At 57.3% G+C, this 22,329-nt stretch overlaps 2 protein-coding genes across 6 annotated transcripts in view; one reads left to right on the forward strand and one right to left on the reverse strand.

The window, feature by feature from the left end:
* The window catches only part of GDPD5 (glycerophosphodiester phosphodiesterase domain containing 5), an 84,232-nt gene continuing 63,011 nt past the window's right edge, over positions 1,109–22,329 (reverse strand). For 2 of the 3 annotated variants that reach the window (XM_021062519.1, XM_021062520.1), the window contains 12 exons: positions 17,573–17,671; positions 17,169–17,262; positions 16,724–16,869; positions 11,016–11,098; positions 9,834–9,984; positions 9,126–9,344; positions 8,403–8,560; positions 8,039–8,186; positions 6,977–7,059; positions 6,460–6,474; positions 4,260–4,372; positions 1,109–2,049 (listed from right to left, as the gene is read on the reverse strand). In XM_021062519.1, the coding sequence (XP_020918178.1) occupies positions 1,901–2,049; positions 4,260–4,372; positions 6,460–6,474; positions 6,977–7,059; positions 8,039–8,186; positions 8,403–8,560; positions 9,126–9,344; positions 9,834–9,984; positions 11,016–11,098; positions 16,724–16,869; positions 17,169–17,262; positions 17,573–17,671 (1,458 nt within the window). In that variant the 3' untranslated portion in view covers positions 1,109–1,900. The remainder of the gene's footprint in view (positions 2,050–4,259; positions 4,373–6,459; positions 6,475–6,976; positions 7,060–8,038; positions 8,187–8,402; positions 8,561–9,125; positions 9,345–9,833; positions 9,985–11,015; positions 11,099–16,723; positions 16,870–17,168; positions 17,263–17,572; positions 17,672–22,329) is intronic. The other variant, XM_021062521.1, reaches the window with a different exon arrangement.
* Positions 2,056–7,019, forward strand: LOC102161066. 3 transcript variants are annotated; one of them, XM_021062524.1, is made up of 3 exons: positions 2,056–4,141; positions 4,576–4,815; positions 5,572–7,019. In XM_021062524.1, exon 3 carries the CDS (start codon positions 6,036–6,038, stop codon positions 7,002–7,004), a length of 969 nt encoding a protein of 322 aa, XP_020918183.1. In that variant the 5' UTR covers positions 2,056–4,141; positions 4,576–4,815; positions 5,572–6,035; the 3' UTR covers positions 7,005–7,019. The 3 variants fall into 3 exon arrangements, with proteins under 3 accessions (XP_020918183.1, XP_020918182.1, XP_020918181.1); XM_021062523.1 differs by having other exon boundaries at positions 2,056–4,145; positions 4,576–7,019; XM_021062522.1 differs by having other exon boundaries at positions 4,576–7,019.

Raw genomic sequence — 22,329 nt, forward strand, 5'->3', positions numbered from 1 at the left:
GCCACAATTGCTCAGACCCCCGGGAATTCTATCCAGGAAGGTCCCTATTTGGTGAAGATACAGACTCCTTGGCCCCCAGGAAGCACCGTGTTCACTGAAGGCTGGAACTGGGGTTCAGCCTCCCCCTTTTCCGTAAGACACATTCAAGACCATGCAGACTCTTAGGACGAAGACGGGGGTTATAGACCTGCCCCGACTCTGCCACTGACCCCTTCCCATGGAGGACAGAGGTCCAAGGACTGAAGGACAGGGACGTCTCTGGTCCTGGGGGCTGCCGTTGTGCTTTCAGCACAGGTGTCCCACTGGGCCAAAAATGGAGGTGGGTCTCTTCAGTCAGGACCAAAGCCCTGAGAAGTCAAAGCCAAACCTCTGCCACGGGGAGAGGTGTCTCCCAGCTGAGGACAGAGCTTAGAAAGCCTCCATGTGGCCACGAGGGGACAGTGAGTCACGCTGCCCAGTCTTAAGGACCCAGAAGCCCTAGCTGCCTTGCCATTCCTGGCCGGTTGTAGAAGACACACTTAAACCCTGGGGCCACAGCCTGGGTGGGATTCTGGCTCTCCCAGTTCTAAGCTGTGTGGCCATGGATGGTCACTTTACCTCTCTAAGACAATATGGGGGCACTGGTTCCCAAGGCCAGAGCTGTTAAGAAAGCCCTGGTGCCATGTGATGCAAGGGAGGGGCCCCAACACCCTGCCACTCTCCCATTTGTTTCTTTTCTTCTTTCTTTTTTCTTTTTTTTTTTTTTACGGCCACACCCACGGCATATGGAAGATGGAAGTTCCCGGGCCAGGGGTCGAATCATAGCTACAGCTGCCGGCCTACACCACAGCCACAGCCACAGCCACAGCCACAGCAACATAGGATCGGAGCTGTGGCTGTGACCTACACCACAGCTCATGTCAATGCCCGATCCTTAACCCACTGAAGGAGGCCAGGGATCAAACCGGCATCCTCATGGATCCTAGTCAGGTTCGTTAACCGCTGAGCCACGAAGGGAACTCCTCCTCTTTGTTTCTGAGAGTGGTTCTTCCTCTATCATGGGACCTGAATCCCAAACCCAGCAAGCTCTGTCCCTACCCTCCCACTGACAATGCAGAGATGACACATGTCAAGGTGGCAGCTTTAATCACCTTGGCCAAGGCTCCTCAGACGCCCTTCACTGTGGGCCTCTGGCCGTACGCCCACCCTTGACCATGCCTGAACCTCTTCCCTGGGGGCTCCTGCCCTTGGCCACTGATGTGGAAACCTGAGGTCGTGTCAGTCTGTGGACCTCCTGGGCCTCCAGGCCAGTTTGTCCCAGAGGCCTGCTGGACACTTGGGTGTGAGATCCAGCAGCCCTGAGTCTGCTCTTCTGGCCACCTCCAGCTGCTCCTGGGGACATGGCTCAGGCCCTCTCCTGGGGCAGGGCCAATGGTGGCGGAGGCTGGCCAGGGAGGAGGAGTGTCTTCCCACGCAGCAGGTTCCTCCTGGGCCGAGCTTCCTTGCGCTTTCACCTGACAGGTGAGCAGAGCTGCTGGGGCAGAGGCTCAGCCAACGCCCTTGAGGTGGGAGAAACAGGAAGTCGTTTCTTTGCAGCACAGAAGGACAGACGCTCAGGGGCGCACTCAGGCTTCATTTCCCTCATTGCCATGGGGCACGGCATCGCCCATTGACCCCTCAGAGCTTCCAGGTCAGGATGGGAGGAGAGGACCAGGCCTCAGACTTCCCAGAAGAAGGCACCCCAGGCCTGCAGGGGTACCCAAGAGGCTGGAGAAGGGAGCTCCCTCCGAGAGAGGCCGTGGCTGACAAGGGGCTGGAGCCAATGAGAAGGCCATGGAGCCAGCTCCCAGCGCACTCCTGCTAGCTCTCTGGGCTTCCCTGGTCTCCACGCGAGGTACAGGCTGGACAGACAGGTCTTCAGCTAATGCCCACCCCGGCCTGTGAGGGTCTTGGTGCGGCTGCTACTCCCTCGGGGGGCCACAGGGGCAGTGGTGCTGTTGGCATACGTGTCGTAACTGTGATCTGAGCACACAGAGAGCTCGTCGGAGACCTCCATGCCGTCACTGATCTCTGTTGGGCCAGAAGGAGGCAAAATGTGAGTGCGGGAGGGGGCGGGTGGGCAAGGCTGCCTGGCAGATGCCGCGGGAAGGGCTTGGTGGCTGATGAGAGCACTGGGTTCAAGTTGGGTATTGAGCTTGGCATCAAGGCCCTCCTCAGGCTCTGCACACACTGACCGCGCTTCAGCTTCTAGCCAAAAACCCCCATCTGTGCCCTCTTGGGCTTGGCTCCCACGTGCTTACCCTTCTCGGGGCTCTGCACACAGGGGCCTGTCTCCTGGAAGTGACCTCCCCGTAACACCTCATTTTCTTAAAATTTGGCTGAATTCTTCTCATCTCTGTTATTGCAGCCTTCCCTGAGTCTCCAAGCTGGGATGGGGCCTCCTCATGGCCACCCTCCTCCTGGTCCCATCACACCCCGAACTGTCAGCTGCCTGTGGCCCCCACTGGTTGGAGCATTTCAAGGACAGGGGTGAGATCTAAGCATGTGTCTCGGTCGCTGGAACAGGGCTGGTCACACAGCAGAGGCTCGGAAAAGGTCTGCTGAGGGCAGCCGGGTCCACCCCAGGGGATTCAGGATGCCTGGTGGGCCGAGGGTACCTCGAGAGGACCTCTCAGCCCTGAGTAGGCAAGGGGTGAGCCTGAACTGACTCCTCAGGGTCAGCACCTAGAAGGTGCTAGGTCAGTGGCCTTTGGCACTGTAGGGCCGGAGGGGAGGATGAGGATAGAACCTGCCAGGCCGAGATGCTGCCTTCCATGCATTCTGCCCGCCCCTCCTGACTTCTCTGGGCCTGGCGTAGTGCAGGAGCCTGGGGACCCCCAGTGCCCTGGGCTGGCCCCTTCTTCCAGGAGCTCCCCAGTGTCGCCAGAGTGCTGTGGGACGCCAGGGGAGGCACTCCAAGCCAGCTTCAGTGTTGAGGGAAGGCTCCCGGGAGGAGGAGCTTTTCTGAGAAGGGTAGGAGGAATTAAGCCCCAAAGGCAAGAACCTGTGGATCCTAAGCACCTAGAAGAGCCCCCGGCATACATCTGTTGAAGGAAGGAGTAAATGAACAAATGGCTGTTGACGCAGCCCTTGGAGCTGGTCCCACTAAAGCCACAGCCACCCCCGCTGGGCTCTGGTTCATCTAAGCCGGCTTTACCTGGCGCCTCTCTAGGCCAGGTGTGGCACTGACCTGACAAGCACGCCGTGAGGGGAGCCAGCAGCACCGAGGGAGGTAGGTGATGTGCTCTGGTTCCCACAGCCCGAGGGATAAGGCGGGATTTGAATCCAGGTCCACCTGGCTCCTAAATCTCTCTCCATTCTCCTGTTTCCATGCCTGTATCTGTCACCTGAATTATTGGTTTCCTTGCCTCCCTTCTAGGCCACACGCCACACTCATCGGGGGTTGAACTGTGTTGCCCCTGTGAATCCGTATACTGAAGTCCTAAGCCAAGCACTTCAGGGTGTGATCTTCTTTGGAAATAAGAGCACTGCAGATGTATGTAGTTAAGACGAGGGTCTCAGGGTGGCCCTGGTCCAGAATGACTGGTCTCCTTACGAAGAGGATGGAGGGGGAAGCTTGGATGCAGAGATGCACCTGTAAACCAAGGGGAGCGGCCAGGACCAGGTCTCCCCTCACAGCCCTGCCAGCCCTGCTTATGGCCTCTTCACAGTCACATTTCTGTTCTTAAGCCACCCAGTTTGTGGTACTTTGTTATAGCCCTCCTGTCACAAAGACACATTTACCTGTGATCCTCTTCTGCTCTCAGAACAAAGCCCGAGCTCCTGACCACACACTTGAGGCCCAGGTGCCCCCCCAGCGCCATCCCGGAGTGAGTCAGCCCACGTTTAGAGTTCTCAGGGCCCAGCAAGCAGTGCTCCCTCTAAACACATGCTCTTCCTGCCAGGGATACCCTTCCTTCCTCACTGCCCCAGGGAGCTCTCGTACCCCACTCTGGCTCAGCACCCCTCTGTCAGCACTCTGGTGACCCCTCATTTTCCACGTATTTGCTTATGCAGCTGCCTGCTCCATCCTCCATCAGACCGGGAACATGAACACGGGACGGCAGCAAGCAGGGATGAAGTCACCATGTGTGTACATGTGCCGCTGCGGGCATGAAGCCAGGTGGGTACGTGCTTGTCTGTGCCACGTCCCTACCTGTGTGCCGCGTGTGAAGTGTGCGCACACACGCATGTGCAGTGGGGTTCAGAGCCGGCCTCAGCCTGGCTGCGGGGCCGCATACCTGAGAAGATGAGCTTCTCCTTCATGATGCTGACGTCCCGGCTGGTCCGGTGCACCGCAGCGCTCAGCATGATCTGCTCAGGGTTGTAGCTACGTATGCCACCCAGGCGCCACCTGCAGAGACAGCCCCGTGGGCATCAGGTCCTTCCCACCCTTCCCTGCAGGAGGGATCCTGCCCACTTCCACCGTCTCTCTGGATTTGGCCTGAGAGACCAGCAGGACTCTGACTGTACAGACAGGGAAACGGAGGCCCAGGGAAGGGCAGCAGCAGAGTCTGCTGACTCTCAGCCAGGGCTCTCCTGCCTGCTTCCCTCCAGAACCCTCGATCTACTCTCCTTGGCCAAGAAGATGGTTTGGAGTTGTGAGTTGGTTCAGTGCCCCCAGTCCTACACCTGGCACTCTCTGGATAGGACAGACTGGAGGCGGGGGCTTAGCAGGCATGACTCCGATGACCCACCCTGTGGTACAAACCAATCGCAAGGAGTCCAGCTGATGTTGCCTGCAGCTCCACCACCAGGACCAGGCTGAGTGAAGCCATGAGGAACCTCAGCGAGGAGGTGAAGGAAAGCTGGGGTGGGGTGGTGGTGGGGGCGCTGCTGCTCTGTTCCAGCAGCCCTGGAAGAGTGGGAAACGCCCTAACAGGAGACACAGGCTGCAGTATGACCCCGCTAATGGCCGGGGCAGAGGGGGGCCAGATGGATCAAGTGGGCTGAGAGGCAGGGCTGCACGGGGCATACAGCCACCAGGAGAGCTGGCTGGACTCAGGTTTCTTTGCCCAGCCCAGGGCACAGTTTTTGCTGTTCAGAGTTCATCTGATTAGCTCCAGATTTCTGGTCTCTGAACATAGACTTTTCCTGCAAGCTAGACAAAAGGATTCACTGGCTCCCCACCCCAACCCCCACTCAGGGAAGTGGGGATCTGCTTGGAAACAAAAACAGCCCCTCAGCGCCCTAAGCCCTGCTAGAGTGGGCAGAGGGAGCCCAGACGCTGTGAGAAATCAGTTGTTTCCAGATGTGATGAGCGCAGCAGAAATGGACAGACAGATGGACAGGCGGACAGGTGGATGGACAGAGCCGACAGACAAGGGGAGAGCGGGAGGCGGAGGGAAAGGCAGCCTGTGTTCTGGCTGGGCTGGCTGCCCTACGTGTCCTTGAGGATAGTGCTGGGGTCTCTTGTTTATGGGGTCTCTTGTTTAGCACCACGTCTCCAGCACTGACCCCAGGGCCTGCTTGTGGTGGGGGCTGTGAGTATTCGTTGAGTTAATGGACGGAAAAATGAGGCCCACAGGGCAATCATCTTCCCTCTCCCCCAAGTCCTCTCCTCCTCTAGGCCTTGCCTGACCCCCAGGAGACAAGGATGCTGCCCTGACAGCATGTCCATGGAGTGCCCTGGGACTCTGGGCAGGAAGGCCTGACTCCTTGCTGCAGGCCCAGCAAGCTCCAGCCAGCACGTGTGGACATCTGCCTGTGAGGCTGGGGAAGGACCAGGTAAACAGCCCTTCACTGGGCTCAGTCCCACAGTCAGGGAGCACAGCATCCCTCTCCTGGAAGCTGGTCAGTAAAGGTGTCTGACCCAGGAGGGCCCAGGGCACTAGGATCCCTGAGACCTAGGTCTCCTCTTGGAAGTTAACATTGAGCCCTGGAGGACAGTCAGGCCTGGGGCTCTGCAGCGACATACATCCCGGACAGGAAGCTCGACCACTGGGGGCCCTTCCCCGGGGAAAGCAGGGGAGGCTGTGCAGAGGGGATGGGGTGGGGGGTCAGAGACAGTGGAAGAGATGAGAGGCATGGGAAGATCAACAGTGATGAGGGGAGGGCAGCAGGTGGGCCGAGAGAGACAGAACTTGGAGGCTGCACACAGCGCAGGGGGAAGACCTTCCCCGAGCGCCAGACTGGGCGTGGTGGTGCCAGGCAGAGCCCCCTCTCCGGAAGGAGACACTGGTGCCAAGAGGGGCCAGGTCAGCACCCTGCGAAGGAAATGCCTGTTCCCATCTGCAGGAGGAAGAGGGAGCAGAAGGACACGCACAGCGAGATGGGAAGAGAGAAGGGGGGACTGCAGGGGAGCATGGGGCTTCAGGCAGGGAGGTTGGGGGGGTGACCCTGGCCCCCCGCTCTGCACAACGCAGGCGTTCAGATCGAAGTGGAGGGGTGGTGAGGAAGAGGGCGAGAGGAGCAGGCGGAGGAGGACCACACCGGAATTACCTGATCAAGTGATAGCTGTGAGATGCCAGAGTGCAGCAGAGGGGGGGGAGAGAGGAGGGACATGCGTCGGATCAGAGCGGGACGGGACAGAGAGAGAACGTCAGTCAAGGGCAAAACCCCGGCCGCCGCTTCAGGCTGGGCTGGGCAACCCGGCCTGGCCCTGCAACCTCCCCGGACCAGTCCACCCGCACTGCGGCCCCCAGCCCAGCACGGCCAACCATGCTGCTGGAACCCACGCCCTGGGTGACAGGTGGGGAGCTGAGCCCAGAGAGGAGCCAAAGCTCGCCCAAGTCCACACAGCAGATCCCAACCCAGCTTGGCTCTGGGCTTTGTGGGTGCTGATTCCAGAAGCCGCTGGACTCTGGCTCGGGGACAGCGGGAGGCCCCCTTCTCCCGGAACAGGGCAGGCTGGTCAGGACGTCTGCCAGCCGAGGGCTCAGAAGGTTCACCTAGTGGGGACGGGGGCTGGCCTGTCGCAGGCTGGGAAGGCCCCGGAAGGCGGTCAGGGCCTACTCACTTCTGGAGCACGAAGATGCCCACGATGAGGGCGAAGGAGATCAGGTCGGCGGTGACCCACATGAGGCAGTATTCGTCTGGGGGCTGTGGACAGACGGGCCCGTGGCCAGCTTTCAGTCATGGCCGGTCCAGACCACGGCTCCAGACCGATGGTCCCTAGGCAGGAAGACCTGCAGCGGGCTTGGCGACTTGAGATTCTGTTTTGTAGGAGTGGGCTCTGCTTGCTGTGTGCGTGCATGGGCACACAGAATGGAGAGGTCTGTGCAGTGTTCCGAGTAGACGTGGTGTGTGTAGCCTGGAGGGTTATGTGCTCGAAGAGGCTTAAAGCAAGAGCCAACATCCAGGGGACCACAGAGGGACCCAGGAGGGCAGAGCAGCCAGTCCCCCTTGATCACTGGTAAGCTGTGGAGGAGGGCGGGGCGGGCCAGAGGCACTTTGTGCTGTTGGTCCGCTCCTGTGACCTGAAAATCCGAGTGTCCTCCTAGCTCCTGCTGCCAGGCAGTTATTTCATCTCATTCCAGGCTGAGCCTTTGAAGGTTTGAAAGGACAGTGGGATGGAGGATCTGACTCACTGACGCTGGTGTCACCTTAGTCATCCACCTTCCGTGACCCCAGGGAGGTGGCAGCGGGGGCATAAGAGGGAGGGCGAGGGCTCCCTAGGCCCCTTGGCTGGGACTGGAGCTCGGTCCTGCCTGCAGGTGCTCAGCCCGCCAACAAAAACTTGTTGTACTGGCTGTTCTCTCTGAGCAGATTTTAAGGTTTCCTGTTCTTTCTGTGCCCTCTTTTCCCAGCGTCTTACTTTCCTTTAAAACAAAATGCAAGAATCTCCCAACCCAGAAGAACGCCTGTAGCTGCTTACTTTTCTAGGGCCCTTGATGCTCCCCCCGTGTGGCTCAGGCTCACGTTCCTCCCACCCTCGTGCAGACACCAGAGGCCAGGAACGTTCTCCTCCCGCCTCGAGCTGTCCCCCCAGGCACTCCTGAGACCTCACCAGAGAACACCCCAGGCATGAAGCCTTCCCCCACCCTAGAAGCCTCAGGCGGCTCCATGCAGCCCCACTCACCATGATCCAGAGGGGGACAGGCACCTGCGACAGGGTGTGGGAGTTGTCAGAGGTGACGGAGGGGACGCCGGCGCACCACAGCAGGGAGAAGAGCCAGGGGGCATTGACTGTGTAGAGGTTCACGCTCAGGTTCCAGGAGGCGTAGTCCCTGTGGGGGCAGGGACAGGGGTTGGCCGGCCCCCGAGCTGGGGGGCGCCTGCAAAGCACAGCCCTTCGCAGCCTCGTGCACCAGGCTCACAACAGCTCCCAGAGGGCCAAGCTCACGTCCAAGCCCAGGTGTGCCTGACGCTCTCCACCTCTTCTCTGTGACCTGAGCCCTTGGGCTTATTTGTCTGGGCGAGTTCGGGCAAGGTGGGGCTGGCACCTGAGCTCCTGGCGGGACACCTGCGTGTAGCGCAGGTTCAGGCCCTGGATGTGGCCTTTCCGAAGGGTGGCAGCTGCCTCCTTGGAGCCGGACGTCTGCTGGAAGCCAGGAGCCACCTTCCGCACCAAGGGCCTCTGCCTGTTGGGCAGCCACAGGACCTGCAGGCAGGAGAGGAGTGGCTCAGATTCCCCCTCTGGGAAATGGGGTGGGGATCTCCCCTTGGTAGAGCGCCTGGAGGGGTGAAGGGCACGGGACCTGGCGCACAGTGAAAGCTTACAGGTAACAAATGGCTCCCGGGGAAGGGGGACTCAGTCCCAGCCAAGGTGGTTATTGCTCTGGCCACACCTCAGGAGGTTCCCCTCCAGACCCTGATCAGACAAAACTGACGACCCTGCGCACCGTCACTGCCACCGCCTCTAGAGCGCTGTCATAGTTGGTTCCTCTGATCCCCAGGTGCTACGCCACGAGGAGGTGGGCAGCACGTCACAGAGGTTCCGAGCTCCTGGAATCAGGGACCCTCATCCCTGCTCCTGCCCTTTGTACATTTTAAGGGACTCTTGTTCCCCTCCTGTCCTCACAGTGACCCTGTCAGGGAGCCGAGGGGGATGCTGCCCTCATTTTGAGGTCTGGAGAGCATTGCTGGAACTGGACCCTGGCAGCCCGGGTGCCCCCGTGGGGCAGGGTGGGCTCCCGGGTGGGGCGGGACTGGGCTGCACGCCTCACCTGGTGCTGGGGGAAGCCTGAGCGCAGCAGGGCCTCCAGCGTGACGTTGACGAAGCTGCCCCGGTAGGGGTGCTCCCGCGGCGGGTCGCGCAGGTTGAGCAGCAGTGTGGCGTTGCCCTTGGCCAACTCCAAGAGCTCCGTGAGGCTGCAGATGGACTGGTTTTGGGCCTCTCTCTGGTCAGAGGGTGACAGGGAGCTGGCCGTCCAGAAGGGGTCCGTCTGGCAGAGACAGGGACACACATGGCTGCCTCACCAGTCCCACGGGCACCGCTAGCCTTCCTGGCTGTGGAAGCTGGAGAGCCCTGAGCTGCCAGTGGCTGCTGGTGTGTGCAAGTCAGGCCGTGGAAGGCTGTGGCCTGTGGGGGCCAAGGGGAGCCCACCCCAACCTCTCTTCCAGCCTGCTTACCACCCACATCAGACCCCAGGAGGTTTCTCCTTCCGCAGCATTTCAAACCAGAGACCCAGCCGCCTTGGGAGTTTTACAGTGTGAACAGTTTTACCTGTTAACTACTAGTCATCACCCGAACCAGAACAAGCAGTGACAACCCCATCTGGGCTGCAGTGGCAAGAGCCTCAAGGAAGCTCAGCGGGGTGGGGTGGGGTGGGGGTGGGGGGTCACCTCAGCTGATGGCTGCCCCTGCCCCTCTCACTCCAGGGGGTGCCAGCCCCTGCTTTCCAGGCCTAGGGCTGCGACGGGGGCTGCCAGACCTTCAGGAACCACTGGCCAGCGTTGAGCCTCTGCAGGATGGTCCAGTTGAGCATGGAGGCGGGCCTGCGAGCGAGCTCCGGGAACAGCTCCTCCACGTTGGTGGTGCGCCGCAGGGTGGCGTCGTGCATGAGGAAGGGCACGCCGTCCAGGCTGCGGGAGAGCGGGGACTTGGCACTGCCCACCCAGATCCTCCCGTCCCCGGCCCCTCCTCCCCAGCCACCAAGGGACCCCGCAGGCCCTGCCCCCCTTCCGGCCTCAGGTTCCTGTCTGCAGAGGGAGGCCAGGGGCTGGTAGACGCCCTCTGGCTCTCCCTTGAGGGTCCGACAGGATGGGACTGCCGAGCAGCGAGGGTGCAGCCTGTTCTAGCCGCCTTGGGAGGTGGATGCTCAGGAAACAGGCTGGGGATGGAGTGTCTCACTCAGGCCCACTAGCCAGTAGGTGGCAGAACCTGGCTTAGAACCCAGTCAGCGTGATGAGACGTGCAATGAGAAGAGTGCAGATGCAGGCCCCTTTGCCAAATCCCACCCCGCTGTCATCGAGGTCTATCCCACTGCTGGGGCTGCAGTAGCCCCGCAAGGTGCTCTAGAGACACATTAAAAGGCACCTCTGCTCCCCTTCCTCAAGGCATCTTTCTACCATCTGCTGTAAGTTTTGATCAATAGGCAATTCTGTATAACATCCACCAGGGCAGTGGTGTCCTCACACTCCAGTTCTCTTGCTCAGGACCCTGCCCCCCCCCCTTCTCAGAGAGACTGTTTCAGGTTGGTGTGGATTCTTGTTGCCCTTCATACAAATACACCTAAATCGACATGTAGAAAATGTATAAATAGCTTCTAGGTGGTCCTTAAAAATAGAATTGGCGTCACAGTGAATCTGTCACTGCAGTTTGCCCATTTCCCTCTTCGGGTGTTTATCTGCCACCCACGGAGCCATGTAGATCTGGCCTTTCCATTAAGTGGATCTGTGACAGGACTCCAGGTCCCTACCTCCACTCCGCTTGAACCAAGAGTTCAAGTTCCTCTGTTTTATATCCTGGAGCTTGGCACAAGATTTAGTGGACAATCCAAGCCTCCACTCTCCCATCTCCAAGGCTCTGGGACCAGAGGTTTCTCCAGCAGAGACCTGGATGCGGCTGTGCTGAGGAAGGGGAGGGGTGCTGTCCTCCCAAACCCCACACCTACCTGATGGTGACGTCAGCCTGCAGTCCGTACAGCTTCTGCTCCAGGGCCTTCCTGAAGGACATCAGCGTGTGCTCCGGGGCCAGCTAAGGAGGGAGGTGTGGTGAGGGGAGAGCTGAGCTTTCGCTGATGTACCCTTCCCAGCCATGTTCAGCTGAGGTAGGCCAAATTCTGATTCCCAGGCCTCCAGGCGGATGCTGTGGGGCCCTGGGTCCCATGCAGCGTCTCTGAAGCTCAGTGTCCTGATCTGTTAAATCTGCCTGCCTCATAGGATTGTGGGTTTTTTTGTTGTTTCTCCTGCCCTGCGGCATATGGAGCTCCCAGGCTAAGGATCAGATCCAAGCCACGGCTGCAAACTAAGCTACAACTGCAGCAATGCCAGACCCCTTAACCTACCATGCTGGGCCGGGGATCAAACCCACAACCCAGTGCTCCCAAGATGCTGCAGATCCTTACGCCACAGCAGAAGCTCCCTCAGGTTTCCTTTTTTGGCAGCAGGAGAGAAGCAGGGGTGGTGGTGATATATAGATATGTGGGGGGAGAGTGGTTAAGGTCTTTTTCCTCTATGTAGTCTTTGGGCTGAATGCCACCTTTTCTCTTGGTTAGTCTCCAAGTCCAGGTGGAAACTCCAAGGGAGTGGGGGATAGATAGCATGACAGTTTCAGTGGGGTGACCAGTTTCCTCATTTATACACATATGACAAAACCATTTCCTGGACTATTAGAAGGATTAAAAGCCCCTAGCACCTTGCCTAATCCACAGTAAATGCTTAATAAATGACAACTGGTACCCTATAAGAAAATCCTGGTTCTATTCCTGACTCTGCCATTAACTCGTTTTGTGACTCAGTACATCCCTTTATTCTGTGGGCCTCAGTTCCCCACTTGCCCCCGGGGGATGCATTCACTGTTCTCTGACGGTCCTTCAAGTTGGAGGAGTTGGGGTTTTGAGACTCCCTCCCTAGTTGTCCGCTCGGATGATCCTGCTATGCCCGTGGCTGCCACTGGGGGTCAGCACCATACCAAGGATGGGATAGGACTAGGCGCACTGTGGGACTGGAGTCTGGTCTGATGATCCTGCTATGCCCTTGGCTGCCACTGGGGGTCAGCACCATACCAAGGATGGGATAGGACTAGGCGCACTGTGGGACTGGAGTCTGGTCTGATGATCCTGCTATACCCTTGGCTGCCACTGGGGGTCAGCACCATACCAAGGATGGGATGGGACTGGGCGGCCTTCCGGCAGTGAGGGATGGGTTGAAAGGGTTTCCATGGCTCATCCCATCCCCACCAAGACACTCTTATTCCCTTCTTCTCTCTCTCTGGCCAAGCTGCTCCCCAGCATATGACACAGTCCCCTTCTCTGGGAAGCAGGCTGGCACATTGCTGAGAAGGAGCAATTCCCCTTCCCAGTCACCAGCCTGGGTCATGGCCTCACTTTCTGGACCTTAAGCTGTACAGTAGGCTTATGTTATCAAGCTCATAGGTGACATCAGAGACGTCAGCAGCCCACGGTGTGAGCTCCTTTCTTCTCCCTTCCCTGGGTCACAACGGCCTTGGCAGATGTGCTGCCCCGTCTCCTGGACAGTGTGCTTTGAGAGACCCAACAGAAGCATCTAGAGGGCGGTATGGACTTGGTGGAGGTCCTGCCCGATCACCTCTAAATGCTGCAGCCAGGCATCCACCTGCTAGGTACCAAGGCCCTGCCACGTGGGTGGGAGCAGCAGCAGTAAACTGTGGGTAGAGAGTGCAGTGGGGGCTATGGAGACTCCTGGGGGGGCCAAGAAAGTGGGAAGAGCAAAAGCTCTTTTCTTTAATGCCTGCACCCACAGCATATAGAGGATCCCAGGCCAGGGATTGAAACCAAGCCACATCTACAGCAATGCTGGACCATTTAAACCACCGTGTCAGGCCAGGGCTCAAACCCACACCTCCGCAGTGACCTGCACTGCTGCAGTCAGATTCTTAACCCACTGCACCACAGCAGGAACTCCTGAAGGCTTTTAAACTCGGTCCACCCTGGGTTAGGAGCTAGTCTCCTAATAAAAGAGAGCTCCTACTGCCTCAGGCCAAAGCCCAGATGGGGTTGTATTTTCAGACGTGTTGCGGGGGTGGGGTGTCACAGATTCAGGAGGGCAGCCCACAGCTTTGGGATTAGTCTGACCATATGTTAAAGTATGCACATATGCACAGGCCACCCAGATAGGAATGACACCCCCAAGGGCACATGGACACCGTCTCTGAGACAGGGATGAGCATTTGGGCTTAACACACACAGATGTGCGGACCTAAGAGTCAGACCTGCCACAGGCAGGTATACACAGGTGTGGACACTGATATTCATGCCTTCACAGTGACACTGGGAGGCGTTGTGTCAGACACCCACGCCAGCCCCTCAAGAACCACCCCTGGGTGCAACCAGCCAAGTGCACAATGGGGGAAATTCTACAGGACAAATGAGTCAGTTTCTTCAATAAATAAAGTAGCATATGGGGAAAAAGGAATTCTAATAGACCAAAGCGCCTTAGAAGATTCATCATGTGGATCCTATCTGGATCTTAGCTCTTCACAGTTCAACTATAAAAAGGTAATTTTTGAGACAAAAAAGGGAAAACTGAACATTGATTCTGTATTCAATAATTTTAAGGAATTATTCACTCGGTTGGGTATAATAGCAGCATTGTGGTTGTGGTTCTATTTTTTTTTTAAAGCCTCTGTCTGTGTTAGCGATACATCCTGAAGTAAGAATGGGTAGATTAATATGATGTCTGGGATTTGCTTTAAAATGTTGAAGCAGGGGAGTTCCCGTCGTGGTTCAGTGGAAACGAATCTGACTAGTAACCATGAGGACACACGTCGGATCCCTGGCCTTGCTCAGTGGGTTAAGGATCTGGTGTTGCCATGAGCTGTGGTGTAGGCCAGCAGCTACAGCTCCGATTCAGCCCCTAGCCTGGGAACCTCCATATGCCATGGGTGTGGCCCTAAAAAGACCTAACCAATTTAAAAAAAAAAAAATACTGAAGCGGGAAAAAAAAAAGACAGATGAAACAGGAATGGTAAAATGCTGATAAATTTGAAGGTGGTATTGGATTCATTATACTATTCTTTCCACTTCTGTGAAGGCCTGAAATCTTTCTACTAACAAGGAACCCACGTGAGGCCGCCCTAGGCCTCCCCCCCCCCCCCCCCCCCCCCGCTCCGCCATCTCTGCACACCTTTTTGTTCTGGGGCCTCTAGAGCAGGCGGGGCGGGTAGCTGGTCAGGGAGAGAAGAGCAGCTCTGATCTGGGGCCTGTCTCCTGGAAGGCTGTGCTTCGAACTGGCCCTCACAAAGCCCTCAGGCGAGGCTTAGAGAGGCCCAGAGACCCTCTGAGACACACAAGTAGCATGTGGCAAAGCTGGACCCTAAATCCAGATCCCTCTGGCTTCAAAGCCTCTTGGAGACCACGCTGACTCGTGGCCTTTGCAGGTGGATAAGACTCTGAGCCTTATATAGAAAATGGGCAGAAGAAGACCCCTCACACGCAAGGGGCTAGGACCATGGGGGTGTCCATGGCCCTGTCCGACTCAACATCTCCTTTTACTTATTTAGTTAGTCTTTTTAGGGCCGCACCAGCGGCATATGGAGGTCCCCAGGTTAGGGGTCAAATTGGAGCTGTAGCCACCGGCCTACACCACAGTCACAGCATCGCGGGATCTGAACCGCATTTGTGACCTACACCACAGCTCATGGCAATGCCCAATCCTTAACCCACTGAGTGGGGCGAGGGATTGAACCCGCGTCCTCGTGGATACTAGTCGGGTTCGTAACACGCTGAGCCACAACGGGAACTCCCTCAACTCCGATTTCAAATGCTTTCTTCGTGAAGCCCCTTTGACCACCCTGAAATTCAGCCACACCATAGAACTCCCAGTTACTATGACAAACAAGAAAAAGCTCTCACGGCGCCCACAAGTGCCCCCTCGTGGTGATGAGTGGTACTGCGTCTGTTGAGACACAAGGTTCAAGGCTTTCCCAGGTCAGGAAACCCAGTCTAGAGAAAAGGGGAAGGCTTGCCCGAGGTAACAGGAAAGTCTGACTCTTCCTTTCTGAGGCTAGGCTCGTATCTGAGCATGTCACACACGCGAAGTCCTGCTTCTCATGGCCCTACAATGCAGGCACTCCCATCACCCCAGGGTTCAAGGTGAAGAAACCAGGCACAGAGAAGATGGTATTGGCTCTGGCTCTCACATTGCCAAGCGACCAGGAAGCCTGGCTCTGGAGCACACCCCCTTGAGGGAAGGGCCTACTGTGGGGTCACAGGGGTGGCAGAGGAGGAGCAGGCACTGACACCGCCTCCCCTCCATTTCGCCCTGGTACGAATGTTTTCCTTTAGCAGAGGGCTCAGCGCTGCACCTGGCTCTCCTGTCCCCACAGCCTGGCAGATTTTCCTGTTCCCTCGCCCCAGTTCTTGTCCCTGCCCAGCTCCCCACACCCAGCATCTTTCTTTCTCCTGGGCCTTCCTAACCCACAGCCAGGCAGAGTGTGGCTCTGGCCTAAAACCCTCCTAAATCTTTCCAGGCCCTTTCAGAAAAAAGTAAATATTTTCAGCAAGATCAAGAGAGTGTGGAGAAAAGGGAACCCTCCTACACTGTTGGTGGGAATGTAACCTGGTGCAGCCACTATGGAGAACAGTTTGACTGGCAGTTCCTGAAAAAGGGAGCTCCCTGGTGGCTCAGTGGGTTAAGGACCTGGTGTTGTCACTGCTGTGGCTCAGGTTTGATCCCTGGCCTGGGAACTTCCACATGCCACAGCCAGTAAACAATAACAACAAAAACCTAAAAATAGAGTTACCATACCACGTGATCCAGCAATCCTCCTCCTGAGCATATATCAGGACAAAACTCTAATTCAAAAAGATACATGCACCCCTATGTTCATAGCAGCATTACGATAACTGTAATACTATTTACAATAGCTAAGATATGAAACAACCAAAGTTGTTTCAAGTCGCCATGGACAGATGAATGGCTAAAGAAGATGTGGTATATATACAATGGACTATTACTCAGCCATAAAAAAGAATGAAATAATGCCATTTGCAGCTACATGGATGGACCTAGAGATGATCATACGAAGCGAAGTAAAAGTCAGAAAGAGAAAGACAAATACCATCTAATATCACTTACATGTGGAAGCTAAAATACGGCACAAAGGAGCTTATTTACGAGCCAGAGACATCAAGAGCAGACTTGTGGGTGCCAAGGGGGCGGGCAGAGGGAGGGGTAGATTGGGAGTCTGGGACTAGCCGATGCAAACTCATATACAGAAGGGATTACAAACACACTTTATATCACGGGAAACTACATTCAGAACCCTGTAATAAACCACAATGAAGATGAAGATACACACGTATAACGATCTGTTGCTGCACACCAGAAACGAACGGGACATGGTAAATCAACTATACGTCAATAAAAAAATTTTTTTTCCAGCAAGATGCCTTCAGGCTCTTCAGGACTTGATCCCGTCCCAACTCCCCTCCCAGCCTTTGCACCAACCTTTGCGTGTTACTCCCCCTCCCGACGTCAAAGGGCTAAAACTCATAGTTATTCTGACATGACAGGTATTCTACCCGTTTCCCTACAAGGGGACAGGTCTGCCTGTCTTCCCCTGGAACAGCAGGTCCACCCATCCCTCTGCCCAGCTTTGGGGCCCTCAGGGGGCACTCACCATGGGGGCCCCGCGGTGGCCGATGAGGGCAGGCTTGGGGCCCAGGTCCTTTTTCTCCATGATGCAGGGAGAGGAGATGGTGAGAGGGGCCAGGTAGAGGGCAAACACCACGGCGAGGAAGGTACTGAGGATGGCCACCTGGGAGGCTGCAGACGGGCCCACCGGTGAGCCCCAGGCAGGGGGCATGCCGCCCCTCCTCCCGCCACCCGTCGGGACCCAGATGCCAAGGGGAGCCCCATTCTTGCTGGGGAGGTGAATCCAGCGTCTAACTCACACACAGAAGAGGAAAGGGGCAAGGCTGAGGCTGCAACCTCTGGAACCCGCGGGCCACTCTGAGCCAGGACCCCTCTATCCCCAGGCCACCGGGACCCGCCTGGGGGCAGGGGACAAGCTGGCCTTGGTAGCATTAGCACAAGGTGGGCAGGTCCCACCCAGTCATACTTACAGGACCGCTCGGCGCGGGCAAACTGTCCTGCCACGATCCAGGAGAGCGCGGTGACGGCGGCCAGGGCCCCCACGTGCAGGAATGGCGCTGTGCCCTTGTGTGCGGGACGGGGGAAGAGAGACCGTTGGCTCCCAGCTGTGCCCAGGCCACCAACATGCCCAGGTCAGCGACGTCCTCGTGGCCTCTCTCTATCCGTGGGGCAGGCACCTCTGTCTCCATTTTTCAGGGGAGGAGACCGGGAGTCCAGGGGCCCTGGGTTGTCGCGCCCTCCCCGCCCCTGAGTTGCTAACGTGATGTGAACCCTGTCCTGTCCCCCTCGGACCTTGGTCTGGAGAAAGGGGGGTGACCAGAAGGCGCTGCCTCGTTCCGTGGTCCTGGGGGAGCAGCCCCGAGCCCCCACTCACCTGCAGGGAGATGAGCAGCACCTCCCACTCGTCCTCCCACAGCTGGGCCACGGCCGACATGGCCACCACCGTGGCCACCAGGATGGCCACCAGCCCTATCTGCAAGGGGAAGAACCGTCGGAGGGTCAGGGCAGCAGTGGAGCCTGGGCAGCCCGAGGGGCCCAGGGCGTCTGAGAGCGAGAGCAGAGGGGGAGGCAGGTGGGGGTGACTGGGGGGGGTCAAGGGACCCTCGAAGCAGGATGAGGCAGGACGAGGCGGCAGACCCGGCGAAGGGACGGCCAGAGAACTGAAGGAGGCTGGGCTGGCGCTGGGTGAAGCGGGCGCACGTCCCCGAGCTTGGGGTGCCGGAAGGGAAGACCCTCGGCAAGTGGGGGGCCTCCACGCCTCGCCCAGGGCCCCCAGCCCCCCTTCACCGAGCACGACAGAAGAGGAGACCCAGGCTGCCCAGGTCACAGGCAGGAGGCTGCCACCCGATCCTGCCTTCCCCCCGGTTTCCAGGCTGGAGCGAGGGGAGGTGAGGAGTCTGTCCCACACCTGTCCTGTCGCCAGGCCTGCTCTCAGCCCCGAGCCTCTGGGCTGCCAGCCTGTAAGGTTTCTGGGAAGAAGTGAGCAGCTCAGCTCTGCTGGAAGACTAGGTGGCACCATCACAGGACCAGCAGCTCTGGGGACAGAGGCTCCCTCAAACATGATCTGAAATATGTAACATAAGATGCTCCCCAGGAGTTCCCGTTGTAGCGCAGCGGAAGCGAATCCAACTAGGATCCATGAGGTTGCGGATTCGATCCCTGGTCTTGCTCCGTCGGTTAAGGATCCGGCGTTGCCATGAGCTGCGGTGTAGGTCGTGGATGCGGCTTGGATCCTGCGTTGCTGTGGCTGTGCCGTAGGCCAGCGGCGACAGCTCTGCTTGGACCCCTGGCCTGGAACCTTCACATGCCACAGGTGCAGCCCTAAAAAATAAAACAAAACAAATGCTCCCCAAACTAAGTGATGCCTGGTTTCTGGCTACTCAGTCCCCAAGGACCCCCGCCTGGTGCCCAGTATCTCACCCCGCCCATTCTCCCCTCCCTGCCAGGCCTGCCTCGTAAAGCTCAGGTCACCTCCACCAGGAAGCCTTCCACAGCCCGTCTCCTAAGGGCCAGCCAAGGCTGCCGCCCGCTGCCCTCCCGACCCCCCAGGGCCTGCCCTCAGCTGTGCTCGGTGCCAGCAGGGCCCTGCCCTCTTTCTCTTCCTACAGGGCCGTTCCTGGAGGCAGCACATCCTGAGAGCCCTCCAACAACCAGACAAGCTCTAAATTGAGTTTCTAGCTTGTGTGGGCAGAGAGCGGCTGATCCATCTTCGTTCCCTGCCAGGCAGGGAAGATTCATTTTCGTCTGGGATGAAGTCTTCCTTTGGAGATTTGTTGTTCCAGCCCATCAGCCTGGACACGAATGTTCCAATAAGCAGCACTAATAAGGCTGAAACGGGTAGGGGTCCGTATGGACTGGGACTTGCAGGCCCAGAGGACGCGGGAAGAAGGGAAATGCGAGTGCGTGGAGGGGCCAAGCGCCTGGGTCCGGGGGGGCACTCCTTTTTTTCCTGGTGTTGATTCTCGTAAAACCCCACCTTCATTTGACACAATAGGAAAATGCGGCTCAGAGAACCCCAAGCCGTGCTTGGTCGCCGAGCTCCGAGGGCCGATCCAGAAGCCACTGCCATCCTGCCCCGCCTGGAGGCCTTGCTCCTTCTGGGAGGTCACACGGCCGCGGAGAGAGCCCCCGGCGTGTCCCGACTGTCCCTTGAGAATCCCCACCTGCCAACACGCGGGCTCCTGCCCCCGCTGCCCTCTGGAGGGTGGCTTCTGAGAGCATTTTATGACAGTATTTAACTGCCAGTGGAAAGACGTGTAATCAAGCCGGTTTCCCAGAATCCTAATGCAATGAAGAATTTTGTGAGTTCCCCAGCTGCTCGGGCAGCAGCCACCGAGCCCCGCAGCATCACCGCGTGGTCCGAGTCTGTGCGGTTCCCCACCCGCGTGGCGGCTTTAAGCCTCCGCAGCAGCGCCGACCCCTAACGCGACCACCGTTCCTCAGATCTGACGGCAAAGGATCAATCCCACCCTGAAGGCCCCGGGGCGGCCCGCTGTCCTGAGAAAGCAGCCGGTTTTCCGGGCTGGAGGCCCCGTGGTTTGTGATGGCAGAGGAGGGCTGGAGTGAGGCCACAGGAGGTGTCCATCCAGGCAGTGAGCCTGCCCGGCGGCCGGGACCCGGGGGAGTGGGAACCCAGCCCGGCCAACAGGGCGGCCTCCTGGAGGGTGGCTGGAATCTGGCTTCTGCGGTCCCAACGGCAGACGGCTGGCCCAGGGTTCTGGGACACGCTCGTGCCACGGCCCTGGATGGCTGTGCCTAACGGGGTGGCTAACCTCTCGGAGGGAGTCTCCTGAGCTGGAACTGGGGGGGCACCTACCTGAAGGGGGTTGGAAAGACGGATGAGAAAACGTACTAAGAGGCATGCTGAGCACCGCGGCTCCACAACAGGGAACACTTCCTAATGTTAGAGGAATGACTTTAAATTTTAATTTTGAAAAGTGGGCATACTGGAGTTCCCATCGTGGCTCAGAGGTTAACAAACCTAACTGGTATCTATGAGGATGCGGGTTTGGTCCCAGGTTCGATCCCTGGCCTCGCTTAGTGGGTTAGGGATCCAGCGTTACCGTGAGCTGTGGTTCGGATCCCGAGTGGCTGTGGCTGTGGTGTAGGCCGGCAGCTACAGCTCCGATGCAACCCCTAGCCTGGGAATCTCCATATACTTCGGGTGTGGCCCTAAAGAGACAAAAAAAAAAAAAAAAAAAGTGGGCGTACTATCAAATGAACAGGATTATCACAAAGTGCTAATGAAATACAGTGTGCGAAGCACCTGATGCGTGACCCAGTAAATGCCAGTGGTGGCCCATTGCCTGACGTGCAGGATGACTGGCTTCCTTAAACTGCCGCTGGCGGGATGGAGGCTAGACGCCAGGAAGAACTGTGGAGCCTGGGCCAGTTGTTCGGAGGAAGCCTGGATTCACTGGAGGTGTCGACAGAGACAGCCTAGGGAGGTGGGAGTTGTGATCAAAGCCCCTCACAGCGGTGGCATCTGATTCAAGGGTGGTAGGTGGGGCAGGAAGGGGGGCATTTCAGGGGAGCCTCTTGTTTACTGCAAAGCCCCCAAGCCCCCTTCAACCTTCCTCTTCACGTCCAGAGCCCCCGGACTTCTATGGAGGCTCACCTGGGAGGGGTTTCTGGGAACCGGGAGTTTTGCGAGGATGGAGGTGAGGGTGGGGGAGGGCCCGAGGCCCATCAGATGCACTCACAGTCCCCGGCCTGCGGCACACGGCTCCCTCCCTGCACTGTCCCCTGTCCTCCCGCCCCCTCCCCGCAACCTCAGGGGCACCAGAGACCCTCAAGATAAAGGTCATGATGAAAACATAGCATCAGACTGTAGCACTGAGCGCAGCACTGGTACAGAACCCGTGGAAGTAAGTAAAAAGCTTAGAAACAGATCTAAATACATAAAATATTTAGTGTATGATAAAGGCGGCATCTCAAATTAGAGGAAAAAGGATGGATTACTCAATGGAGAGTTGGGAACACTGGGAAGCCATCTCAAAGGCACAAAGTAAGATCGCGCTGTGCCCTAAAACTACTTCCAAAAAGACAACACATTTAAGTATTAGAAAAGTAGAAATATATAATTACTAAATGATACTACAGAGAAATTTTTTGGTGATCTTGGAGTGGGCACGACTTTTCTGCCACAAAACCCAGGAGCCATGAAAGAGACGACAGAATCCTTAAGAATGAAAAATCCTTAAGGATAAAAAAGAAAATTCCCACAGCAAAAATACACAAAAGCAAGGTCAAAAGATGAGTCACAAACCAGGAACGATTATCTGCAGTTCATCAGCCCAAGGCCTCCTTTTCCAAATCTGTAAAGGCTCTTGCAAATGAATAAGCGCAAAGTAAATCTCGCAGCAAAAAAGGACAGAAGACATGACAAGACAGTTTATGGAAAAGGAAACGCAAATGACTCCAACAGGTGAAAGACGCCGAATCTAACTCATAAGGGAAATGCTAATTAAAACTATACCAAGGTACCATTTTCACCCATCAGCCTGGCAAAGTCAACAAACCCACAGACACTCCATGGGCGAGGGTGTTTTAAAGGCACAGGCCCGTCACTGAGGGAGCGTGAGTTGGTGACAAGGAGGCGGTCTGCAAATTACCCAAGTGCGCCCCGGACCCAGCAGCTCCCCACGCAGCTTGGCTCACTGTCCTGCTGTCCTGGCAATGACCTCGAAGCAAGGGGGGCTGGCTGGATACCTGGGGAACTAGGGGTCGGATCCCAGGGCAGGGACAAGGGAGGGACACCCGTGGGGATGCTCTCAATGGGCCCAAGGGGAGGGAGCTTGAAATGTCTCTGCAAAGGTGACAGGGATATTTATATTCTGTACCTTTGGGGGACCTTTTGCATTTTGAACCATGTTGATGTATTAATGGTCAAAAATTGGTTAAAACAAAACAAAGCAAACGAAAAAAGGATTCCTTAAAATCTCAGAGCCAAATGGTAGACTCTTGGAAGACCAGCGTTTCCAGCCCGACTCGAACCCTCTGAGCCCCAGGAAGCTCCCTCCCTCCTGGTGCAGCAGGTCTGGCTGTGGATCAGCTCAGCCTGGAATGACCTTCCTCGTGCTGAGATCTCTCGGGAGGGATCAGAGGGGAGAGGATGGCAGGCCTGGCACC

The sequence above is a fragment of the Sus scrofa genome, chromosome 9 (genome assembly GCF_000003025.6).
Source record: "Sus scrofa isolate TJ Tabasco breed Duroc chromosome 9, Sscrofa11.1, whole genome shotgun sequence".
Taxonomy (NCBI): domain Eukaryota; kingdom Metazoa; phylum Chordata; class Mammalia; order Artiodactyla; family Suidae; genus Sus; species Sus scrofa.

Bases quoted from the DNA above. Each gene is read 5' to 3' on its own strand.
- LOC102161066 (XM_021062523.1), top strand. From the start codon at position 6,036: ATGAGAGGCATGGGAAGATCAACAGTGATGAGGGGAGGGCAGCAGGTG.